Source organism: Artemia franciscana, chromosome 6 (assembly GCF_032884065.1).
Source record: "Artemia franciscana chromosome 6, ASM3288406v1, whole genome shotgun sequence".
Lineage (NCBI taxonomy): Eukaryota > Metazoa > Arthropoda > Branchiopoda > Anostraca > Artemiidae > Artemia > Artemia franciscana.
In genome coordinates, this window is record NC_088868.1 from 23,881,612 (window position 1) to 23,909,068 (window position 27,457).

The following is a 27,457-nucleotide window of genomic DNA, read 5'->3' on the forward strand; positions in this document are numbered from 1 at the left end:
CCCCCTCCTCAATACCTTGCTCTTTAACCTAAAGTTTGACTGTGTGTCCCAATTTGTTAAGAGCGGCTACTGAAACACAGAGGCCACATTAGAATAGGAAGCTTTTTTTAAAAGTACTAACCAGACTTAGCTTAAGGAGCAAGGTATTGAGGAGGGGGCAAACCTTCATATACGGAATAATTTCTATTCGTTTTCAGTTTTGATGTTCCTCCTTCTTCCAGTTGAAAAAAAATCGTTATAAGCACTCATGTATGTAAGAATTCTTTTGAATGGGTCAGAAAACGGGAAATTGAGATCTGTGGAGCTAATTAGAAATTTTCCAATCTTCATCTGTTCCACATAGGTTCCTATTTTCGCTTTATCCATTCTAAAAAAAGCTAAAAAAAAATCCTTTCAGAATACTTTTATTAAAAATATTGCTAAAAGCTACAAAAACAAACAAATATCACAAAGGCATATTTAGATAATTAGCCTTACAAGAGCAACACCAGTAAGAAGGCAAGACTTGGAAATAACACTTGGAAGAACATTGTTTGATTAGATTGCTTATTAAATCACATAATCAAAGGTTTAAAAACACTTTTAAAAACTTGAACCTTAAAAAATTACTTGTTTTATTTTTTTCTAAATAAAGATGAGCTTTCGTTAAGATAAGCTTGTCAGAAGAAAAGACATACCAAACTATAAACAGTAAAAATGGCTGCCAGGTAGCTCAGTGAACAACAGGGGAAAATATCCAATTAAGAAATCTTCTTTCTGAATTAAACATTTTTCCAATTTTTAACACCATTGGTAATAATATTTCGTATTTGATAATAATTTATGTTTTGAAATATACTGCTTATGTCGGCAAAATTTTAATATCATATTCTTAAATTCAATTATCAACGAAAACGGCAGTTCTGCTATCTAATCATCAACTGAGCCTGGGCTTTGTCGATATAGTGAATAATATGTCACAACCGCATCATACTTTTTCAGTTTTTGAAAATTTCGAATTATTAAGGCAGCAGGAAAATATACTTTTAAATTTGATTTTAGCTTTTTTTTCAAATTTTGTCCATCAAATTTGAAACGGTAGTCAAGACACTTGGGCCATAGTTTTTCAAATTGAGATCTTTCAAAGTTTTGAACGGGTTCACAGCACCTCAAGTCACAGAAATAGAAAAGAATTCAGGAGGGGAAGGAGCTCTATATTCCAAAAAAGATTGAAAAAAAGTGTCTTTGGATAAAATAGGTAAAATTGAGGTTAAAATCTAAATTTGTCTTTTAAATAGTTCGTACTGAAATACCGACGAAATATCTGGACTTTGCACTATTTTTCCTTTTTTTTTTTAGTGACTAATTGAGTCATGCATTGGCTGCGATCATTCGAAAGGCTTGTTTTATGTTACATTTTATAAGTTTTATAGGAGAGAATAAAAAACTGAAAAATAATTTCTGTACTTTTTGACTGTTGTAATTACGCAAAACGATTTTTTTTTTAAGTCATTAGGATATATATTAGAAATGATTTTTGTGTCAAAAGATCGAATTTTTCACTATTTCTACAGGTATTTTACTGATATACTTTTTCATTTCAAATACATTGTTTAACGAATTTTCGAATTACTGCTTCTGTTATACTTTCTGTAAAATATTTTTCATCATTCTAGTACTACCAAAAACAAACTGTTTTCACTAGGAAACTGTATTCTGGACGGTCAAATGTACTTATGTTACTATGGAAATTGGAACCACCTTAGTTTGTTTCTGATATTTGACAGGGGAAATTCTCTTGCACTTTCATTAAACTTTTTTAGGTTTGTCCTTGTCTTTCATAAGATGAAAGTATTGGGACTTACAATAACCAATGGCCAACACTGTTTTGAACACTTTCCATGTAAAAGAATGTGACCTCCTTTTCTCTCAGCAGTCTTGCTTTGGAAAAGAGAAAATTATAAGGCCATCTTTCCTATTCTAGTACAAGCCTGAAGTCCTATAAGTCTTTTCATCTGAAAGCTCACAATTTATCAACACTTACGATTCTGATGGGCGTGGCTAGGATTTACTGAAGACAATTCATTTGTCTGAAGCCGCAAAGTTGTCAAGAGGGAGACGAGTAAAATCCGTCGTTCCAGTGCCAAAGAAATCCTTTACTCAGCACACCACTTTTAGACATTTTTGAGTTATAACAGAACTAAATCGGATCTCCTGGTTATTGGCCAGACTGATTTTTAACCCCTCTTCCATCATTTTCAGGGTTCAAGTTCTTCATAGTAGTTATCACAAAAGTCTGTGTTTTTTTCACTGATTATTGCCGAAATATCTTTCTTGTAGTTAAGTGAATGAATAGATGTGTCAATTTGTAACTTAACTTGGTTGTTCCTGTGGTGAAGGAGGCAGAACTCACGAATTCGAAAACATGCTTCTTTCATCAATTCTCCAGGCACAGTCAGGACAATCCGAAAGTAGTTAGGGAAGTCGAAGCACTAAAATTAAAAAAGATATTTGTTTATAAAAACAGTATTTTACAGAAGGTGGCAAAATGTCATTGTATGCCTCAAACTTTTCAGTTGTAGTGGTAATTGTCAAGCTTTGCTTGCAACAAGACAACTAACGCAAATACAAAAATAATAGTTATTTAATAAGACCTAATCATTGGAAATATAGAACAAAAGGGGTTAAGGTTCATCAACTAGAATAAAACTACTTTTAAGATAAGAAGTATTTGTGGCTGTAGCGTTCAGTAAAGAGTTCAAGGTTAATCCGAAGTTAAGGCCATGCTAACTCAAGTAATTGTGGCAGGGAAAGGAGGAAGCCCAATGGTTGGTATCTGTATGGTGAGATCCGAGCTCTCTGTATTGGTTGTCTTGGGTGTTTAAGGAGATTCAAGTACTTAGAGCATTGCCATGCGCTGTTTGGCAGACTTTCTAATTAACATTTTTTATTATAATTTATGTCTTTTGCCTTAGAGTAAGTTCCTCCCAGTTAGCCAAGTTTTGTGTTTCGCAGATCGAACCCATAGTCTACAAATGGATATATTTGCAATACTCTGCTAGGTTTTAAAACATGTTCTAGCTACATGGGTAGTACCAAGGATTTTCGCAAAGTAATCAAATCGTTGCAAGCCATGTGTAGGTCTAATAGTGTCGCCCAGATTGAAGGGAACCCAATGCTTCTCTTCTTAATACAATAATTACAACAAATAAGTTTTCAAGAAGTATTATTATTATTCTATTATTATTATTATTCTAAGTATTATTATTATTATTTATTTTCGAATATAAAACTAGGGTATCACCAGTACCAAATACACAAAAAAGGAAACCTAGCGGTTTATTTTATCACTAATGAAGGGGACAGGTGTTTTTCCTATCTGAAGATAAAGCAACGAATGGAGGACAAGCATGGGGAGTGTCTTTTGTGGGAAAATGTTTTCCTTGAGAGGTTTTATTATTGCATTTTTACGGAGACACAGCGTACGTGTCCCATGCTCAAGTGTTTCCAGCCTGGCCTTTTTTTAGATATGAGCGAGTATGGAAGTCCTAGCCGAGTGGTTAGCGCTTCGGACTTGAAATCCCGAGGTCAGGGGTTCCAGTTGCCGGTTATTTGGTTTGGAACGGGGGTTCAATGGTGTGACCCTGTAAGCTTAGCCATAGTCGACCCAGCTCTAAATGGGTACCTGGAGAAATATGGGGGAAAAAACGAGAAGTGTCAGATGATTTGCCCCCAACCACACATTGAACTCCCGGTCGAAGGCGTTGAATTAGGGAATCGGTACCTGCGCAACACAGACCACTACTCAGCATGCAAAAAGTTTATGAGTATGGAACCTTAGCTTCTTTGAAAATTCCTCAAGGCTCTTTGAAACCAGTAGTGATGGTAAGGAAGAGGGGGGCTATCTGGAAGTAATAGGTATGTAAATGCTGAATTGGAATATATGCAAGCCATTTTTTCCCTTTAAATAAAGCAAATGACTTGCTATTGTTGTGGATCTAGTTCTTTTACATATACAATAAACATTGTTAAATTGGCAGAGATTGAGTTAAATTCAGTTCCACATATTCTTTGCAAATAAAATATCTATGCAGTGTAACCCTAAAGTATAATCTGAGACTGGACCAACTAATAACAAAATAAAGATTTGAATCTTACTTTTCCAGGTAAGCAGAAAACAGACTGCTCAGTAACAAGCGCTTCAACCAAATCCAAATCTGTTTGGAATTTTGGGAATTTGTGCATATCCACTCCAACCTAAAGGAAACACATATGCTAAATAAACATAAGTTAACATAATTTGTTGGAGAAAATAACACTTTTATGTGTTTATTGCTCGGCTGATCAAACAAAGATAGAAGCGAATTCAATGCGAAAGACACCACACAAAAGGTGCGTAGAGAGGGAGCACTTGCCTTCATAAATTTTGAAACCTTTTTTTACAGAATTTTCAGTGGAAAAAATCGGAAAAAATGAAGTCCTTCTCCTCTAAATTTGGAAAATACTTCTTTTTTGTATCTTGATTTAAAAAATGAAAAAATCATTACCCTCATTCGCTGTATTATCGTGAATTAGCACCTTTGTCACATATCTAAAACATTTTCCTAACAAATTTAGCTAATACTACTTTTCGATTACTACCCCAGATACGACAGGTTTTTCATTTAGGTACACATTGAAAATGATTTCTTACTGCAGTATCAGCCTTCCAAAGTAGCAGTCTTTACTCCTAGAATATTGCCTTGGCATGTTTCAGTCCGCCAGTCTATTACTCTTTAAATCACTATATCCCAAATGGGCATTCAATCCTACACCAAATCTCCCAAACTGTAGAAGCTCCGTCGGAGCCTTTAAACACAAAGTTTCTTGCTGAACTTACCAAGCTAGCTTGGAAGAAAGTACAATTACTGGATCAAAACTTATAGATTGATAATTCCCGGAAAGGAAATATAGGGATATCTCCATTTAGAGGGAAATTGAAGAGAAGTGAAATTTTGCACTGTTGTTCGTTAATTGCCTCCCTAATCTGATTAAAGCCCATTATTTCCAAAGTTCAACACATCATACGGAAGATAGGTATAACTGAAATTACTATGTGAATCTGTCACCTCAACCTAAGCAGTAGTCTTGTTGGTTACTGCTGACTATTTTTCAGACGGCGAAAGGCATATTGACCACTTCTAAATGAAACATTGTAATAAAAGTCTTCTTGTTCATAATACGAATATTATTTGTATTAAACAGATTTCTTGGGTTGCTTCTGCTTTAAATCGGATTTTTTTTCCTCTTTTAGTGTTGTTACACAATTTCGCTTATTTTTGCGCGCTTCCGTATTTCGAATGTTCGTGATAGAACGCTGTCTATATGTTCATTTTATCAAGGAAATATTTTAGAGTTTTATTTGAAAAAAAAGGCAGCTTGAGGCCATGTCATTTTCTTGAGGCCATTTATCAGCTAGCTGTAGACAACGTGCTACAAAATAACATGATAGATGGCGTTTTTCCAAAGAAAATTCTTCAAGTGCTTCCTTATGAAATAAAGACGTAGATTATGCTTTTTAGCATATACTTGAATTATGAGTGCACGCAATAAAATGAGCAAAGGGACCCAGAGTTTTAATGCAGCTGTAGCAACACGCTTCCGGGCCGAAACAAGGACTTTATTAGTTAAGAACTATTGTTAATCCAATAGATACATACAAGAGTAAAGGAAAATTATCTATTTATAAAGAAAAGAACAAAGTTTGAATTAAAGTGGAAGCCACCCAATTTAATTTGTTCTTTCGTGGTCATCAGTTCCTTTTGCTAACTTTACAGTCAATTCCATTAAATTTGTTTGGCGAAATCTGATTTTAGTTTTGAAATTTAATTTAAGAGTCAAAACTCCAGGGATTTTGATACTAAACTCTGTAAACAATGCCCAAAGATTTGGCTCTTTAAGGTTTATATTATCTGTGCAATTTTTGATATGTCATTTTTCTTTTCTCCTACGGTGTTACTATATCAAGAAAAAACAGCAATTTTGCAGTCGTCCCATAGCTGAGATTAATCTCATCGATCTACTGAATCACATTTTTAAATAAGATGTAAATGGTTTTAGCTCAAATTATGTAGAATGGCAGTTAAAAATGGTGATAAGAGAATTTTTTCAGATTTTTAAGAAAGACTATTTCTTTCTTGAAGAAAAATTCTATGCAATATCATCATTCTGGCTTGGCAGATAAATTTGAAGATAATGAATCCGACTATAAAAGTATCTTGCCTTTTTGGTACAGGTTACAACTGTAGATTTGTCGGACAATGGCTTGTTTCAGAGGGAACATTTATGTTAAGGACAAAACAAAATAATTACATTAAAACAAAAAAGCACAGTACAGAGAAGAATTAGTCATAAAAAGTCTCTAAAATAATGCCAAAACCTCACCATCATGTACATAGCACCAGAAGGCATCACTGGGCATAAGCCTGGCACGGTAGAAAGAATTGAATACGAAACTTCTGCATTTTCCTGAAAAAAATGCCATGTAAAAAAGAAGTTGACTAATTTATAGCCTACTTGACTAATACAAATACATTCATAGCCTACTTGATCATTATCGATAGGTTAACTTTCGTTAATGACAGAGTACCAAATTTTGGGTCTTCTTAGTTTACTTTCGGTTTTCTTTCCTTTATTCGTTAGTTTTAAGTTTGAATCCTTGTGTGACTTTGTTTCTGCTAATTTTGGATTTTATTCTTCCCTCAAAAACTTATTTCGAAAGAGGTTTTGTAAATTAATACCATAGAAAATATTACAGCAATTTTAATATTCTATAATAGTGACTATAGTTTATAATCACAACTATAGAAATACCCGATGATAGTGATTCAAAGCTTTATGTGAATAAGACTTAAGACCACACCGCCTATACATTATGCAAAAAAAAAAATGACGACAAAAAAGTGCACTAAAAATCATGATAATTTTCCGCCAATGAGTGAAGCTGAGGAGAATCTTCACAAAATATCAACTTTACTTTGTCGAAACTATCGTCGATACCATTTTTCTTTTTTTTCCTCAGTTCCTTAATTAAAGTTTCATGTTTCAGAAGTAGCTTAGTACTGAACGGCTGTGAATCTAAAGTATCCTGCCACCTAGGATTTCATTTGTAAGATTGTTTGATTTGAAGCCTCTACTATGACCTCGTACAAAAAACGACAACATCACTAACTGTTTTGACTGGTTGGTTGGTCTATTCACTACGATTTTTTACTCTTAAAGTCGTGTTGCCAGGTAATTAAATATTTGAATCGTGGTTTTAAATGCTGTTGAGCCTTCCATCCTGATGAATTGTAACCAGGTAAAAAAAAAAAACATCTAGTCAGGTGGTTGGCCCACCAAAGGCCAAGAAATCCAAAGACGACTGCAATTCCCGGACGGTGAACGAAGCCAAACTATCTTTTATACATTCTCAGCATTCGAGGTGGTTATCCGGCGTAGGTTGAACCTATGTCGGGTTTGGAGCGGAGCATAAAAGGAATTTGGAGCATCCCTTTTTATTAATATACTTACCTTAACTTGATTAATTGTATCATCGTAAAATGACTGAGGTGTATTTGCTAATATTGCCGGTAAGGCCCCTTGAATTATAGTTGAACTTCCAATAATCCTCTGACTTAGAGTCTGTAGTCCCTTCCTGATCTGAAAATAAAACATTCACAGGTAAAGAAATAGTATTCATGAAGTTTTAAAAATATTCATTACTCTAATTTTACGCTTGTCAAGGTCGATTTTAGATTACATTAGAGTTTTATCGCCGTTATTATTTACATATTTAAAGCCTATTATACATTTGCCCCAATGATTTGCTTTACGTTATTTTAGCATTTTAAACAAGCTATTGTTTTAATTCAGCGGATGAAGCAAGTTTGATTAAATTAACATTCTTCCTGTTTAGTATATCTCTCTACTTCAAATGAGTATACTTCTTGCAAAGAAAATGCGATACTGTTAACCTTTAAAGCATAATGGTATCTATTAACAAATATGAATTCCTCATTAAATAAAATTTGTAACATTAAAATGATACTAATTAGTAGGCACAAAATGTGTATATGTCACGAAATGTGTTTGCCCTAGCTTTTGTTACAAAATATGTGTGCCCTAGCTTATTGTAGTAAGGAGGAAGGAAAAAAATTATAAAAAGAACAGAGCCTTATATGAACGTAATGCATGTTACACCATATGGTGTAACATGGTGTACCCATGTACACCATATGGTGTACCCATGTACACCATATGGTGTACCCATGCTACACCATAGTCACATCAGTTGATAAAAAAAAGCCAAAACTCGCTAATTTATTGTATATTTCCTCAATTTTAAAGTCACACATGTACTACAGAAGAGAAAAATTAAAATGACCAGAAATTTGTTTGAAAAACTTATAACAAGTATATTTCAACTATTGTCTACTAGCACCATATTTTTGTATTTTTGTCTGATTTAACTTGCGATAGAAAACTGCTACTCAAAGTTTTCAACTTTTTTTAATTTCAAAAACTTAAATCCTAACCCTGATTCATCAGTGAGAATTTTATGCTTGAAAGTTAAACTAAAGAAATTTCGAACGTTGACGCTACTCTTGGGCTTAATTTTGATTTTAGCGGTAAGACAAACTTTCATGTGACCCCGGCATTATTCTTTTTACAACGGAGATTTGAGATGGGAGTTTTTAAAAACAGGCATAATACAATAAAATAGTAATGATTTTCTTCCTTGCATAATAAAGGCATACCGTTTGTTAGTTCAAAGGAATTCTTGTTTTCAACTTTCGTCTGTTAATAATAAGTTAAAAAGTTTCGTGTTTTCCTTCTTCAATGTGTTTATGGCAGCATTTCAAATCTTCAATCTATTTTTGAATGACCCATTTGAGCAAATATGAACAAATAGGAGCAAAATGTGCTTCTATTATTCTCAGCAAATTAGTTTTGCTAGCAGTGTTCAGGGAACAATTGTAGAGATAAAAACCCTTGCTTACACTGCATTAATGCTTTAAAATTTATAATTACCATTAATTCATTACCACCTTAAAACTTGTCGCGTAAAACCAATATTACAAAAAATGAATGTTTTGAAATTATAAATGCACTCATCCTAGAGATCAAGTTTACTTTGTGTTCCGGTAAAATTGATTTTTTGTACAAGTATCCAAGCTTTATAATATTGGAAGCTACAGTGATGACAGTGGTCAAATATGGCTCTGAAGCATGGACACTCCGAAAAGCAGATGAAAATTTACTAGATGTTTTCCAGAGAAATTGCCTACGGATTGTTCTGGGTACCCGGCTGACTGACCGTATTTCAAACAGTAGGTTGTACGAAAAGTGTGGTTCAATCCCGCTTTCTGGGGCTATAATGAAAGAAAGGTTGAGATGGCTAGGCCACGTTCTACGGATGAAGGATGACAGATTACCGAAGATTGTCCTTTTTGGCCAACCGTCTGGGGCTACACGGAAAGCAGGTCGTCCTTGTCTGGGTTGGGAGGATGTCATAAATAAGGATTTAAAGGAAATGGGAACTTCCTGGGAGGGTGTAAAGAGGGAGGCTTTAAATAGATTAGGTTGGAGGAGGAGCGTGCGTAGCTGTGTTGGCCTCAGGTGGCTTGGTGCTGCAGTGAGTTATTAGTAGTAGTAGTAGTAGTATCCAAGCTTTGCTCTTCAATTTTCTCAGACATTAACCCCATCACCCTAAAATTTCTTGATATATTTTGATATCAATTTTTAAGTATATAAAACTAAGCCCTATAGTAGACGTATACTTAGGGGAAGGGTCTCAGCTCCTTACCTTTCTCCCTCTAAACACTTTTATAATTTCCCAATAACATCCTGTAGGCCTCGTATAATTTACAAGTTCCACATTTTTTTAAATCCCCTATCCTTCCAATAAATCGATGAGACATGCCTGCACAGTAGTGTATAGGCCTGTATTAGACACATCCAGTCTGTTACTTACCTCTGGTGTAAAGATGTTTTGCCTGTCATTGATTACAATCCATCCCATCCGCCATCCAGGCACTAGAAACCGCTTAGTCAACCCACTACATGAAAGTATTGGGACTTTTTCTGATAAGGATGCCAGTGGATAATACGTTTGGCCAGGAAAAACCTAAAATTTTCAAATAAAGTAATATTCCAAATAGCATTTACTGATAAGCGAGTATGCACGAAAGATTTAATGAGTCTAAACCCCACCAACATTAAAAAAAAATGTATTTCGTATTTTAGTATAAAATAAATTATGCTTTGAAAAAGATGAAAGGCGGAGAACTCGTTTGACTTGGTTTTTGAAATCGACTAAAAAGGCATTTGAAGATTGCAAAGTTATAAATTTTTAATAGCTTTTTATACGAATTATTGCTAAATGAATCTGAACTATTTCATTGTATTTTTTTTTGCCTTTGGATTTTGGAACGGTTAATCAGGCCATATGGTCATCCACGATTTTGTTCATGGGGGAGATGATCTTTTTTTTTGTTCTGGAGAGAGGCTTACAAAAAACTTTAAAAATGCACACAGAATTTTTTTTTATGCATTTTTGTTACGTTTTAGCATGTCGGACAAAAATTCCGAGGGATCAAAACCCCCACCCCCGTGGATAAGGCCTTGCAGATGGCTCAAAACTTTTTGCAATGTAAAAAAAAAAAAATCAGAACCAAAATCGTAAAAACAAATACAATAAAATCTTGTTAAAACCAATTTAAGATGAATACTCACAAAATGCTCGTAGATTTCATCCGCTATTATTGGAATACAGTGTTTTTCTGCCAGTTGTAAAATTCTCTCTAAATGTGTTTTGGAGAAAACTGAACCACACGGATTTGAAGGATTATTGACTATAATGGCTGCTGTTTGTTCGTCAATGGCCAATTCTAGGTCAATCAAGTCAATTTCCCAGTTATTCTCAGGCTGAAAAACAAACTGGCTTAAATTCGGGGTGTAGCCTAATATGGTTATATATATATATATATATATATATATATATATATATATATATATATATATATATATATATATATATATATATATATATATATATATATATATATATATATATATATATATATATATATATATATATATATATATATATATATATATATATATATGTATATATATATATATATATATATATATATATATATATATATATATATATATATATATATATATATGCCTCCAAGGTTAGGGAGGGTAAAAATACGAGTAAAAATTTGTAAGCATACGTAAAAGAAAAAGCCTTCAAGATAAAATTTTAGTCAAGTTATTATTTCTCTTTCGAAAAATACGTGTCATACCCCTCCTCCAAGCAGTAATGGTCAGATAGTTTTGGTGTGTCGTATTGAAAAAGTAGCATTCAGATCTTATTATTTCTCTTTGCCGTTTTTCTATGAAAAAATAAGTTCACTTTATACCTTAAACGTCAATACGATCGAAATTAATAAATTATATCGCGATTACTGGATAAAAATAAATTTGACAAACTCTTAAACAGAAAAAAAGCTGCGACTTAATTTTTAGCTTATGTTATAACAACTAAGGTATTTTTAAAACGTCATTTAATCTGCTAAAATCAATACTATTTTCTGTATTATACCCTGCGTGTTATATTGCTGCTTCTAGCGTAAAGGATTGGCTTTTGCCATATAGGTGCAAGCAGCATTGTGACAGTTTGACGGCAGGATCTTTTGCTTCATACCCGTTTTGCTTCGAGTGTGGAGACGCTGCCAAAAAAAGGCAGTTACCTTTATCGTTAGTTATACCCCGATCTCGCATGGTACCAGGAACTTCAAAAAATGTACTACCTCTGCCAAGACATGCTAATTTTGTATGTATCCTTAGCTATATTTTTTGTTAGTAAGTCTTAGAGCTAGGTGAATAACACATTGCGCGCGCTGTGATGTTTCCCATTTCTGAACAAAATTTTCGCTACTGTTTATATTTATGCTATGATCAATTTCTTTTAAAGTGTATTAACGACGCCTCTGTTTCACATAGACTATTTGTACAAATTGGGGCCCTTTTGCCTGAGGATACCATTGCCATGTCTCCACAGCGGGGCAATTTTTGGACATTTAGGTCTCTTTAATTAAGTGACAATCCTGAATTTATCTGATACCATACAGGACTACGTTCCAAACCAAAGGCCCGTGAAAACAAAAGATGTTTTAAGCTGCTCTCTGAGAGGTTCCATCGCTTAAAAAGAACACTATTTCTCAGAATTTCCGATCAAATGAACCCTTTCCCAGGTTTCTATTCTGTGGTCTTTTTATGGACCTCACTTTGCTTGCTTCACCTTCACTTTGCCTCAATTATGCAATTTTGACGGGCATTGTGCGATTTTTTATTCTTTTTACTCTGTTCAAACAGTTCATGGTAACGAACTGTAGTAAGGAGCGACCCGGCTCAATAGTAAACGAAACTCTAAAAAACGGAATTTAGATGCTAAAAGATACATCAAAAGAAACAGATTTTCATGCTGATTCTAAATATATAAGTTTCATCAAATTTAATCTTTGTCAACAAAAGTTACGAGCCTGAGAATATTTGCCTTATTTTGGAAAATAGGGGGGTAAAGTCATAGAATCTTAACGAAAATCAAACCATCGCATTCGGCGTATGGGAGAACCCTGAATCAAAATTTCAAGCTCCTGTTTACAAAAATGTGGAATTTCGTATTTTTTGCCAGAAGACAAATCACGGGTGCGTGTTTATTTGTTTTTTTGTTTTTATTTCCCCAGGGGTCATCGTATCGACCAAAAAAATTGAAGGGCACCTAGGCCCCCTCCCACACTCATTTTTTCCCAAAGTCAACGGATCAAAATTTTGAGATAGCCATTTTGTTCCACATAGTCGAAAACCATAATAACTATGTCTTTAGGAATGACTTACTCCCCCATAATCCCTGGGGGAGGGGCTGCAAGTTACAAACTTTGACCAGTGTTTACATACAGTAATGGTTATTGGGAAGTGTACAGACGTTTTCAGGGGGATTTTTTTTGGTTTGGGGGGTTGGGTTGAGGAGAAGGGCCTACGTGGAAGGATCTTTCCTTCGAGGAATATGTCATGGGGGAAGAAAAATTCAATGAAAAGGGCACAGGATTTTCTAACATTACTTTTAAAAAAAAACAAAGAAAAAATAAACATGAAAACGTTTTTTTTTTTCAATTGAAAGTAAGGAGAAGCATTTTAGCATAAAGAGCAAGGTATTTAGGAGGAGATAAATACCTCGCTCTTTATGCTAAAGTATTTTTAGTAATTTCAACTATTTATTCTACGGCCTTTCTAATTCAGGGGTTATTCTTAAAGAATTGGAACAAAACTTACGATTTAGTGTAAAGAGCGAGGTATTGACGAGGGTACAAACATCCTCGTATACATAATAAAAATATAAGAATATAAAAGTGTTCTACGTAAGCTGGCACGTACGCAGGGTGGGGGCCTTCGGGCCCCCCCCCCCAAGAAACTTTGTGAAATGTTTAATTTCCCCATGGTTTCTTGTGATTTCTGACAAAAGTAGGTCATTTATTAAGAATCTAGATACATGTGTGAAGCCTTTTTTGGGGGATTTTACAGCATGCCATGTCAAGTCACTGCCCAATTATTAACCCATTTTCTGTCTAACTTTTTGCCCTCTTTGAAGTAATTAGCAATTGTGCTGTTATTTTTTTTGTAAAGAGAGTTTGCTTTCCACAGCAAAATAGAATTATCCTTGATATTAGGGCGTTTATCCCCCCCCTCCTTTCAGGATAAAGTACAGCTTTTAAAGGATCAATTTTGAAAACTATTATTTTTCATTAAAATCTACGTTTTTGCAATAAAAGAACTACCCCCCCCCCCACAGAATCCATATTGCACTGTTAACCCTAAAATTTCCCTTTCAGTGGGATATAATAGATTAATCACTGGTTCTAAATCGCTATGAACATAACCAGAGCCTAAAACATACTGTTGATGCTTCAGTCTTCTTCCCCCCCCCCATCCGCTACAGTGCTACAGGATCTGTATTTTCCGATATACCTGCTTTTTGCATTACTAAATAAAAAAGTGCTACTTTATATCTGCTGTTTCGAAGGTTTTGGCCCCCCCCCGAAAAAAATTCCTGCGTACGTGCCTCTACCTAAGTTAATTCTTAAGTTACGTATAATTTTTTACTAATAAAAACGTTCGTTAAAAATTAAAAGTTCTAGTTGGATTTTTAAATAACCGAGAAATTGGAGGGCAACTAGGCCTCCTTCCCCACCCCTTATTTCTCAAAATCGTCTGATCAAAACTAAGAGAAAGCCATTTAGCCAAAAAAAGAATTAATATACAAATTTCATTTTAATAATTTATGCGCGGAGAGCCAAAATCAAACATGCATTAATTCAAAAACGTTCAGAAATGAAATAAAAAAACTAGTTTTTTTAACTGAAAGTAAGGAGCGACATTAAAACACAAAACGAACAGAAATTACTCCGTATATGAAATGGGTTGTCGCCTCCACAATCCCTCGCTCTTTACGCTAAATTTTGACTCTTTGCCACAATTCTACTTTTTAAAACAATTAAAAGCTTTAGCGTAAAGAGCGAGGGATTGTGGAGGGGACAACCCATTTCATATACGGAGAAATTTCTGTTCGTTTTGAGTTTTAATGTCGCTCCTTACTTTCAGTTAAAAAAAACTAGTTTTTTATTTAATTACAGAAAAAAACGGATCGGCTTGTATTTCTTATAGTGTTAACTTTGTGTTTGAAATTTTCACATGTTTGAGTAATGGTCAAATCAATTTGCTAAGCTTTTCTTAAGGGAAGGATCGGCAAAATAAGGGAGATCAGGATGAACGGAGTGCTATTAAACATACACTAAGCGGTTTTTGGTAATTATTTTCGAAGTTTTAAAATGTCAAATACGACCTGTAGGCGCTCATGACATTTTCAAATCAGGTCATAGAAGGCTGTTATTTTTAAATAAGCGTAATACTTGACAGTTTTGGAATCCCTGATAGTAGTTGAGTAAGTGAGAAACACGTTTCGAAGTTTCAAAAGAAGTTGAAATATATTTGGCAAAAATATGGACCATTGGCAACAGCAGATTCAGTGGACGTCTGAAACTTAATAGACATCTGGCAAGAAGGATAAACACGTGTCATTTGAATAGGAAAAATATCCAGGTACTATCTCTGGCTGAAATGTTATACGAATTAATTTCCTCCACATATGAACAATGAACAGAAGGGAAAATGTGGCCAAGAAGACAGTCGAGATTGTCAAGAATATCTTTATTATCTGGTGGAAAAAGAGCCACGAATTTTTGTGGTTTGCTATCTGCTTGGGTTTGGAAATTAAGTTTAGGTATTTCTTCGGATATGTAGTTAAGCAAGCTTCTAAACATATGTTGATGCAAAAAGACAGATTTTTGTTATGGTGAAGAAGGCTGTTTGATTTAACAACTTTCCAATTTCAAGAGTTTTCTTTCGAATCTCCGAAATTAAGTGTCAGCTTGTTGCTTCGCCGCTAAAGTAAAAAATATAGAATTAATTTATTTGGAATCTGGATTGACCGAATCATCTCAGTAAAACTATTGAAGTTCAACATGCTTATCCCATTGTAAAACAGAATAGAACGTACAGTAAAAACCTCTTGATTTTTTTATAATTGAGCATAATTTCAGACAAAGAACATTTTCAGGTTGTAGATATTAAGAATACAATAAACGAATTAAAACTTTCATTTAAAATTACGGACATGATCCCCCCCCCCCATATATTTCTCTCTAGTAATTTAAACTCATCCTAATTGATGCACAGTCCCCGATTTCATAGTAAACGTTAATGAGCCTCCACCGACATCACAAAAAATATTCTAGTGGGAGTTCTTGAGGAAGTATTGCAAAAAATTTCACCAATGGACAACTTTAAATGTTAAAAAGCAAATTTAAACGAAATCAAATGCGAGGGATGAAGTAGGTGACATTGAAATCAATTAAAATTTCTACTTACTTGCAACCTGTAAGGTTTTGTCTTGATTCCAAGTCCTTCAGCTAATGTTTTATAGAGGCCAAAGCCGGGTCTAGGAACTAGCACATTTTGCCCTGGATTGGCTAATACAGAAATGCATATGTCCAAGGCACAGGAACAACCACTGCAGAGAATAACGTCCTAAAATTAAAATAAATTTCACAGTGGCAACGCTGTATTAGCTTTTTCCAAAATCCCAATATATTGAACAGATCTTACGCTCACCGAAAGGTACCCAATAAATATGACCCTTTTGTGAGATAACTATTAAGTGTTTTGTTCCCCATTTTATCACTTTTCCTTTGATTTATTCCTCTTTTGTGCTTTCTCTTTCGGCTTAAAAATTTTTACACTTTGCTAGTTTGAATGCTTTTTCTTCCTTGTTATCGCTCTTCACATCAATAATCATTTTTTTTTGTCAACTTGGCTGTTTTTTATGCGTGCTTTCTGACACTTGCTATTGAAGTTTTTCGTTAATTATTCATTTAGCTGAAATATAATTTTGTCTAATAGAATAGCCTTTAATACTTAAGTTAATAAAAAGAAAAGATTCAAGCTATTAAAAACAAAATGAATACATAAAACCTGGTCATTTGTCCACTAGCGAGGGGTAGGGGAGTAAAAGCGAAGCAAAGGTACCTTTGGAAACAGTAACTTGTATTTTTTTTTGTCGTATTTTCAGAGTTTTGTAGTGCTTCCTTGGGAGTCACGTGCAAGAATTTTTAATTTTTTTATAGTTATCTTTTTGTATGAAAAATTTATAAAATTGGCAATAAATTCTTCTAAACCGCTACACTGGAAAATTTGGCCATTGAAATCTTCTATAAGCTAATAAATAACAAAATTAATAGTAACAAGCACTATGGGATGTGTTTTAAGATTTTTTTACGTTCAAAGTATTTTTTGAACAAATATACTATTATTCCAAAAAAAATATATAGAAATCAAGTTTCGAAAGAATCCTGAACCAAAAAAGCAAAGAAACTATACCCTTTCCGCAAATGAAAACGTGACTTTCAAGGTAATAGAATTTCAAAGAACTCTCTCCTTCTCCCTTCTTTCCTCCGGAAAAATACTTGCTACCAAATCTACCTTATACACCTCAAAATAACTGAACGATATCAGCTGAAACCAGTTAGAAAGAATGGAAATATTTAGTTTCTTAATAAAAGTCAGGTTACAGCAGCAATGCGAAGTTTCAAAGTTAATTAACTTCTTTCAGAAGTATCGAGAAGAGATAAGAAATAAAAAACAAATATACAAAACATGAAACTTGTTTCACAGGTGAGGATAAGAAGCTTGGCATGCCTTATTATTAACCAATGAGAAATCGAGAAATTCAAGTGAAACCTGTTAAAACTATGTGCGAAGGCAAATTAGGGCTATTGCGTCTTAGAAGCAGAAAAACGGGTTTTAGTTTTCTCAAGGTATTTATTCTTGTCATTTGTAACTTCAATTAGTATTCTTTGTGAATAAGCCTTTTTTATATCAGTTTTCGGGTTTTAGTAAGGAAACGCCGCTACGACACTTCCAGAAAAGTCATATGTCCTTGTTAATTAATGGTAATGAACCAAAATCAATTACTGAGGAGCCTGCCTGAAAGGTTCCAAATCAATTTAAATGTAATTGCTACACAGTTGGTAATTATGGACTTAAAAACGAACCAATGACAGTTGTATTCGTTCTTGAAAGACTCAGTTTTTTTTTTAATTTATTAACGTTACAAAAAGGAAAACGTTTAAATATGTTTTGTTTTCAGTCAAGCAGTAACGACGTTCTGGCCCGTAGCAGCGTTAAGGAGGCTAGCCGCACTTTTGTGTGTGGTAATTTTTGTTCTTTTAAGTTTTGCTTGAATATTCATTCTAAATTACGTTCATATTGGAATTTCAATTATTTATTGATAGTAATTTCTGCTCGTTTTAAGTTTGAATTATTATTTCTTTTTGTTCCTGATCGTCTTTGATTCAATATAGCTTTTTAAACATTTTTGAAAAAGAAATTGGAAATTTTTTTTTTATATACTAACTTATGTTCATTTCTATCTGACATTTGTTTTTTTTTGTCGGTTTATAAATTGAATATTTGTGTCGATTTTTCGGTTCTTCCCATTAAGATTTTAAGAACTAAGATTTTGGCTTGCTATTTATACTTTAGGCAAAATTTTTAAGCAAATTTTGGTCTTATTTTACTATGAAACTTTTATTTCAATGTTTACCCTGAGCAGAGGAATACTGTTTACATAAATCGACTGAAAATCTGCATAATGTGGGAAGGATGCAAGGAAGACATGGTATTTAATTAATTCAGTTCTTAGACCTACTCCCCCTCTGTCTTCAGTTCCATCAATGCTGAAAATCGATGGTAAAACCGTCCAAGGAGATGTAGATGTTCAGCTAGAGCTTACCTCTTATTTTGCTAATATAGGAAAGGTAACTGTTTCCTCTGCAAGCTCTGCAATTTCTCGTTGCGATTTTAGAGCCTTTCTTGGACCCTCATGTTTGAAGTCGATGGTCTTGAATTCTGTTTCTAAATTTGAGGTAGCTTGTATCGTGAATGCTCTTAAAGGATCATCCTCTTCAGGACCAGACAAAATTCCTACAAGGGTTATCCGTGCCATTCTGCCTGCTATTCTGTCACCACTGACTAAGCTCGTCAATCTGTCTTTCCAGAAAGGTATTTTTCCTGAATCTCTCAAGCGAGCTAAGGTCATAATACTCTATAAAGGTGGTTCTCGGAGTGATCCTGCTAATTATAGGCCAATTTCTCTCCTATCTGTTTTCAGCAAAATTTTTTGAGAAGGCTATGCTATCCAGGCTTCTTAGTTTTCTGGATGCAAAGGATTTTTTGCATGATTTCCAGTTTGGATTCCGAGTGAGTCACTCTACGGAGCATGCTTGCGCAGCTTTATCGAATTTATTTCATTCGACAATAGATTCTGGTCATATCCCGGCAGCTTTATTTTAGGATGTCCGTAAAGCTTTTGATTCCTTGACTCACCGGATTCTTCTTTGGAAACTGTCACATATTGGTATATAATCAAACGCTTATTCTTGGTTTGATTCATATCTTTCTGGTAGGCTTATTTCAATTGATCCGTTCTTGGTCCCATTTTATTTTTGATTTATGTTAAAGATCTGATTTCGGCTGTAAAAAACACCAGGCCTCTGGCATGTTGCAAGCTGTGTCAGCCTGATGCTCAGTCGTGTTCCAATACTTCTTCTAATGAAAATTTTCTTGTTGCTTTTGCTGATGATACCACTCTTGGGACCCTTGGGAAGACGGAATGTGATATGAAGTCTAACCTTGTGGCATTATTCGAGAGATTTATGTCATGGTTTAATGCCAATTACTTGGTCTTGAATGTTGGTAAATCACATTTTCTTATTTTTTCTAGAATTGATATAGCTTTCCCTCAGCTTACACACCTTCGGGTGTCACAAGGCTCCTTTTGTAGACCAGAGAATCGGGTGGTCCGGTTTCTTGGTATCCTGCTTGATGAGAACCTTTCATTCAGAAACCATGTAGCCATGATTAGGGTTAAGGTCTCACGGAGTTTGGGTATCATTCGAAAACTTAGATACACATTTTCTGGATCTATTCTGAAACTTCTTTTTTCTGTCTTGTCCAGTCATATGTTTCTTACTGCCCCATTGTATGGATGTCTGCTTTTACGTCTACACTGCGGTCACTTTCCGTCATGTATAATAAAGCACGGCGTCTGGTTATGGACACCAGCCGTTCTTTACCAACACCGCTCTTAAGTCTATGGTCTGTTTACATTATTTCTTGTGCTTCTTTTGTCTTTGATCAACTTCATGGCAATCTTCCGAAATCTCTTCTGAAAACTCCTATGTTTATTTCTGATTCAGCTCCATATAGCCTTCGTTTTTCAAATAATATCTACATTCCACCTACCCCTACTATTCGATCAGATTTCAATCTCCATATTGCTTGTCAACAGGTCTGGAATTCACTACGTTCTTCAGTGCAGAAATGCCACTCGTTTGGGACTTTTAAAGGGATTCATAAGGATCATTTAATAAAGAATCAAATAGATTAATATTTTTCCTCTGAGGAGTTGATGGCCCCTGTGTTTTGTTAGTAGTTTGCGGTTTTCCTCTCTGTACTTTGCTCCCAGGCAAAGTGTTCAAAGTTTTTTCAAGTGTGTTCTCTATGTTTTTTTTTCTTCTTCTCCTTCTAGTTTTTGCTTATATTGTATTCCCCATAAATATATTGTCTGTGAACTGCTATATTTGATTGCCTATATTGAATTTATTGCTTGTATAATAATTTTTTTCTTATCCCCCTTGTATCCGTGGCCATGGAGCCTTTCGAGGGGAATTTTGTGTATTGTAATTCGATTTTGAATTGTATTTTGTATTGTCTTCTATTTAATATTAATAAACTACTCTCTCTCCCTCTCTCTCTCTCTCTCTCTCTCTCTCTCTCTCTCTCTCTCTCCTAGAGAGTTTCAACTTTATACCCTTAGCCATTTCTAGTTTTACAGATACGTCTTTATAACAACCTGGATGCACATAATATCGTTTGATTTAGCTCAGCATCCTCATCAATCTGCCTTGAAAGTTTCAACTTAGGACCCTTAGCTGTTTCTCAGATATTGCAGATACGCTCTTTTGACAACCTAGATGCACACAGTGCTATTTGATTCTGTTCAAAATCACCTTCAAAGTTTCAAATTAATACTCCCGGCCGTTTCTCGGACAAGAGCCTGGACGGTCAAGGTGACTTTTAATTTATTTCATAATCCTTTTCAACTTGCCCCGAAAGTTTCAACCCAATACCCTTAACCGTTACTGAGGTTTTTTACATGCGACATTAAGACAACCTGGATGCAAATTATGTCCTCAAATTAAGTTCAACATCTCCTGAATGTTTCAGCTTAATCCTCTAGTCCATTCCAGAGATATTGCAGATACGCCCTTTTGATTACCCCAATGCATGGTGTCTTTTGATTTAGTTCAACATCCTCTGAATGTTTCAGCATAAAACCCTTAGCTGTTCTTGAGATATTACAGATAAGCCCCTTTGACAACCTGGATACACACAGTGTCAATCAATTAAGTTCGACTGGCCCTAAAGCTCTAACTTAACCCATAACCGTTCATGATACATTTTCGCCAAGTCCTTTTAACAACATGGATGCACATAGCGTGTGTTGATTTATTTTAATATCCCCCTCAACATACCCTGAAAGTTTATGCCCTTAGCTGCTCCTGAAATATTACAGATACGCCCTTTTGACAATCTGCCTGCACATAATGTCTATAGACTTAGTTCAATATTCCCCTGACATCTGGAAGTTTCAACTTAATACCCTTAGCCATTCCTGAGATGTTGTAGATTTTCACTGTTGACAACCTGGATGCACATACTGTCTCTTTATTTAGTTCAATATACCCCTCAGCATGCCCTTAGAGTTTCAGCTTAATACAGTTAGTGCATATACGCTTTTGATTTAGCCCAATTTCCCCAAAAACATGCCCTTAAGTTTCAACCTAATACCATTAGCCGTTCCTGATTATATTGCATATGCTCCGTTTTGACAATCTGGATGCACAAAGTGTCTTTTGATTTAGTTACACATTCCCTAAAAGCTTCACCCTAATACCCTTAGCCTTTTCTGAAACCCAGGAACATTACCCCCTTCCCAATAATAGAACTTGTATGTAAACAATGGGCAAATAGCATAATCGTCATCTCTTGCCCAAGGAGCTGCGGGGATCATGTCATACCTTGAATCATAGCTATTAGACCTTTCAACTATTGTGAACATAATGACTATCTCAAGCCTTTAGAGAAACACTTCTAAAACTACCTTTTTAAACTCTAATATCCACAGTCTCCGTGAGATATCCTCCAGGTTAATATCCAGTTGGAGGGACACGTCTTCCTCAATTTCGAGGGATTCATTTGGACTTAGTTTGCAAATGGTTGCTGAGATATTTAGTTTTCACCTCTTATTCTGGAAATTTTACTTTTAAGGGGAGAAACAGTAACTTTTAAAGAACGAAGTATTCTGAAAACAAGATTGAACTTTCATGCCTACTATGGGGGTTTGAAGTAGGTGACATCCTCCTTCATATTTCGGAAGATTCTATTTTAATGTCTAAAGCAAACAACCCTGAAATCTTTCGTTATGGAATCATTTTAACCAAAATTTAGCGCCAAAATCCGAGGGATCAGAGGCGCATATTCCTCAAATTAGGATGAATATCGGTATTAAAATGGACAAAATATAAAGAAAACAAAGTTATTTTTCCACATAAAAGTTAAGAACAATGGCAAAAAATAAACCAACATGAATAATTCTATATATGAGGGAGACTCCCATCCCTAACTCCACATGCTCTTTAAATTGAAGTTTGACTTACTTTCCAAGAAATGTCTTAAAATGAGGTTATTTCTGCCAGTTATGTGATAAAAAGTTGAGGGTGTAGCAAACCCCCTCATATATAAAAAAAATTTCTATGTTCTTTTATGCATATAAATCTCGAAAATTACGCCTAGAAAAGAAAAAAATGGCCCAAATTTTATCTTGACAGAGAATGAAATTATTTCTTTTCATTGGGTTTATTTTGTTCAAAGCATTAAAGCTTTATTAAACTATATTATTATTTAATATGGGGAAGGTCAAATTTAACTTTTAAGCTGAATTAGAAGGGCAAAATGCTATTATTTGGTTATTTGGAACTTTCAGTATGACTTTCTTTATGAAGTCGTTATTGTCATAGGCTATTGCGTTCTATTTCAATAACTTGGCAAAATTAATTTAGCTTCTGAAAAAAATTAAACTATTGGTCAACTAAAACAAAAGAACAAAACTGGATGTCAATTTTAGTGCCAAGAATAAGAATGAATGCCTACAATGAAAAAAAAAATGGTTTGCTATTACTATAGACCGTCCGCTATAGGTAAATGTATTATGAGACTTTTCAGCTTATAATACCATATTACGCAAAAAAGTTCTAAAAAAGTAAGTTTTTCATAAGAAGAAGGATTTTTTGTTACCATAGTTAAATGACCTTATGGTTATTATTACGCCAGGTGAGAGGAGGGAATCAAAAGAGTCCACAACTAACTTCTGTTCAAGCAGCCCTTCCCTGCAATGTTTACGAGGAAACTAATTAGACCAGAAATTATGCTTATTGATGAATCAACCCTCCGACCAGCATCTCCATCCCTTCCTTCTCTCCATCCATTTCAAAAAGTCTTCCGATCGCTAAATCTTTTCGATCTCTAACCTGACAATACATACTATTAGAATTCGACGAAGATTCAATTTTATCTTTGCGTCTCTTCTCGTTCTAATTTGTCCACATCTAACACCATCCTTTGTAAATTTGGCATATTTTTAGGTGGTATTTCTAAAAATCTTTTTATCCGAGTAGGATGCTATTATTTTCGGCGACATTTATTTTTTAATATTATAAATTCTGCACCCAAACATAGTAAGCAACCATTAAAAGGGGAAGAAACGGAATTCTTATTCATTGTAATAATCCCAAAAATTTGGAAAATGAAAATTGCTCAGAAATCAATTTGACCAAGTCCAAAAAACCAACAGTGGAGGGAATTCAAAACAAAAATACATGCCTGGTTAAATTTTGATGGGCATTATCATCTACGGGACGGCGAGGAGTGGATTTCCAAGATTTCTGTGTTTTCTTAAGTTCCTTAATTTAGATAATGCTCTTAAATCCATCCCAGTATGTAGTTAGTCAAATTGGTTTCTAAAAGGTATTCATTTCTTGAAAGTAAAATATCCAAAATATTATAATCTGTAATAATGATTTTTCTGCACGGTACGTAGAAATTTTATCACGGTTGGAGCCAGCCTCCTCCAAAATAGGATCGGAACTACTACTGCTCTGACTAAGCTCTTCCTTCGTGCTGTACCTTGATGGTTTTAATCAAAATCTTATGCAACTGTTAAAAGTTCTTTTTAAGCTCCATCTGAGAACATAACTTCATAAGTTTTAAATATTCAAAATATCAAGGGCAAACTTTTAAAGATCAATATGTATCTTGATGAACAAATAAAAAAATAAAAAAAATAAAATGTCAGTATATTCAGTAAGCCTGGTAACCTCGTTTTCAAATTTTCAACACCACCTCTTGAATAACAAAAATGGATTTTTTTTACTACATGTTTGTTATTTTTTTTTGGGGGGGGGTATTTATTGTTGATAATAATGATAGATGGTAATAAGCTTGCCTAAGCTATGGATGTCAGGTGATTGATTTTTTCAAACGATAATTTCGACAGGACCTGTGCCTGTCGTCATCAGGTTGTTGAAATTATCGTTTGAAAAAATCAATCAGCTGACATCCATAGCTTAGGTAAGCTTATTACCATCTATCATTATTATGCATAAGATTCAGGTTGGCCTCGGAGAATATATTTACTGTCGTTTGTTTTTCAGGAGTAATACAATGGAATTGTGGTGGAAAGAGAATGCTGTAGAGGGGCATTTATTCACCAGCATTAGGTACTTTTTCGCTGCGGTAAACCGCTTGGTGGTCGTTGGGGGAGGCAGTTACCAAACCCAAGAATATGTAGAAAAAAATAATTATATAGCCCATGCCTCTTGACCATGCATCTTTCCAGATATGGACCCCTCTAATAAAAATGCTGGAGGTGCACTGCTGCTCAACAGGTCGTGCAGCATTTGGAGTCATGCACCCCAAAAATACTTATTATTGACATAAAGAAGGCTAAGCAGGTATACAAAAATACCAGCATTTAATTGCAATAAGAATTGGCCCAAGAGACTACTCACTTGGCTTTTCATCCTCTATCAGTAGTTTCTATACGAAAGTGTCTTTATATTCAAAGTGTGTGCATATAATAATATAATCGTAAATCAAATCGTAATATCAAAAATCGTAAATCAAAAACTTACTCAATAAAATAATGTTCAATAAGATCCGTAGTTTAGGTATATTATATATCAAAAGAAGCAAATACTATTTTTTAAAGAGTGATAAATTCTATAACGTAAAGCAAGTGCAATATTTATATTTAAGATTTAATTTTAAATTTGAAACGCCTCCTAAGGCTCAGTGAGGGTAATAGTGTGTCACCAAAATCTTGTTTTTTATTCATTTATCATTTTGCAGTGTAAATAAAACCCTTAAGCCAGAACTAAATCAATAAATGGGAAGCTTTACCAGTTGAATATGTACGTTTAAGCAGCTTTACTACTAGTGTAGCAATCTGACATGGCGCCAAGTCCCTGAGGAGAAGCACAAGGTATTTTTTAATGATTCCTGCCTATTAGTATTTCTTTATATGTATAGTTGCTAGTCTTGTTATGCTAGTTTCTAATCCCATGAAGGGAACTTAAAAGACAAAATTGTATATATATATATATATATATATATATATATATATATATATATATATATATATATATATATATATATATATATATATATATATATATATATATATATATATATATATATATATATATATATATATATATATATATATATATATATATATATATATATATATATATATATATATATATATATATATATATATATATATATATATATATATATATTGGGTTTCAGTCATTCATAATTCAGCTTCAATTGACGTGGTCACGGGTATCAACAGAAAGGGCCTGGTTATGATGCCCCCCTCCCCATTGGGGATTGCAGAGACACTTAAAAATAAATAAAAATCGGAAACCAAAAAATGCGTGGTCAGCAACATTACCAAATGATGAACGAATTTAATCAAAGGTTCAAATAGCAGTAGATATTTTACTCCTGGAAGCCTGAAATTGGGGCGGAACAGGTGGTCCTTCTTTCCCTGGCTTTTTCCCTTCTAAAGCTGCTAAATGAGCTTCGAGAGCATTGAGGAGGCTTAATAAAGCCTCGGCCAAATCTGGAATGAGATCTATAGCCACACTAACACTGACTAGCTCTGCCACTTTGAGGAGCTCGGCCACTCTGTCCATTCGAACTAAGAACTTCTTATAACAGTCTAAAGCATCTCGGCATTTCTTTTGGTTCACACCAAAACACTTTTCTATTAAATTCACACCGTTTAAATCCTAGTAAATGTACAACTCCTCTTGGTATTACTTGCCTCCTCCATCCCTGTGGAAATTTTCTTGGATCTCTTCCGCTGTCGTAATTATGTAATTAGATTTAGATGGTAGAGCGTATCCTACAGATATATAGAAAGTGACTGTTGGAAGATAATAACCTAGTGGTTGAAACTCAATATAGAATCCATACAAAAAGAACAACTGAGTAGGTATGATTTATCTGACAAGTAATGTTAGTGATGCATTAGATAAAATTTTAAAGTTGGTGCTTTATTTTTCGATCTTGTGAAAGCTTAGGCAAACCATGACAAACCGTGGCAAACGGTTCGACGAACCGTTCCCTCCTGAACGCCCCTCTCTTTACGCTAATTTTTTTTTTACTGTTTTAAAAAGTGGAGTTAAGAGAAAGAGTCAAACTTTAGAGAAAAGAGCGGGCGTTGAGGAGGTAACAGCCCTTTTTATATGCAGAGTAATTTCTGTTCATTTAAGTTTTAATGTCGCTCCTTACTTTCAGTTGAAAAAACTTGTTTTTTATTTAATTATCGTACTGGATCTAAAGCTTAATTACTGCTAAATCTTCAAATTTCTCGTTCCAAAATTAAAAATATGTTATTAAAATGTATTGTCCTTTCCCTTGTACTTTGTTTGTGCTTTATAATGATATTTGGGCTTTAATGCCCTTCAATTTGGAAGAAGGAATAGCAGATAATTGATTTCAAACTTTTTACAATGTAGTACATCTTTAAAATCGCAATGCCTCCTAGTAATATGCAAGTCGTATCGTTAAAAAAAAAAAAAGAAAAAAAAGATCTGTCGGTGTTGAGAAAATCCAAATTGCCATTGATTTGTCAGAGGCATTGTGTGGAGTACTACATGAGCCACCCTGTAGCATCTGTCCCAGAAGTAGAGTAAGTGGAATAGAAGTAAGTGGAAATAATAGACAAAAACTTACTTGTGCTGAGACAGGGGCTGTTGGAGTCGATGAATATTTAGCTACTGCTTCTCTTGCTTCTTCATAACCTAAAGAATAAGATTTACATCACAACACTTTCCAGAAAATAAGAATTCTGTTCCCAGTGAATGGCAGGACAGTAGCAAAAGTAGGAAAACAGTTAAGCCGTGCAAGAAGTCTACGGAAGAAGTATGAAAACGTCGAGAACAAAAACAGACTTCAATATACCCTAGACTGACGGTTACATACAAAATAAACTTAAAATTCAAACAACTTTGTCACAAAGCTGTGTCACAGCTTCTTGATATTGGTACACCAAAAACTCTGCTAGATCTTGTACATCTGCTGGATGTACAAGCATACAGAGTACATCTACTCTGTATGCTGGAAGGGTATCCTTCAA

At 34.4% G+C, this 27,457-nt stretch overlaps 1 protein-coding gene across 1 annotated transcript in view; it reads right to left on the reverse strand.

Moving 5' to 3' along the window:
• Positions 1 to 388: 388 nt before the first annotated feature.
• LOC136028220 (tyrosine aminotransferase-like) overlaps positions 389 to 27,457 on the reverse strand; it is a 32,987-nt gene continuing 5,918 nt past the window's right edge. Inside the window, exons 3-10 of the mRNA XM_065705940.1 lie at positions 27,055 to 27,122; positions 15,997 to 16,155; positions 10,735 to 10,926; positions 9,974 to 10,126; positions 7,531 to 7,659; positions 6,403 to 6,486; positions 4,138 to 4,236; positions 389 to 2,471 (exon numbers count right to left, since the gene is read on the reverse strand). Of these exons, the coding sequence (XP_065562012.1) occupies positions 2,238 to 2,471; positions 4,138 to 4,236; positions 6,403 to 6,486; positions 7,531 to 7,659; positions 9,974 to 10,126; positions 10,735 to 10,926; positions 15,997 to 16,155; positions 27,055 to 27,122 (1,118 nt within the window). The 3' untranslated portion in view covers positions 389 to 2,237. The remainder of the gene's footprint in view (positions 2,472 to 4,137; positions 4,237 to 6,402; positions 6,487 to 7,530; positions 7,660 to 9,973; positions 10,127 to 10,734; positions 10,927 to 15,996; positions 16,156 to 27,054; positions 27,123 to 27,457) is intronic.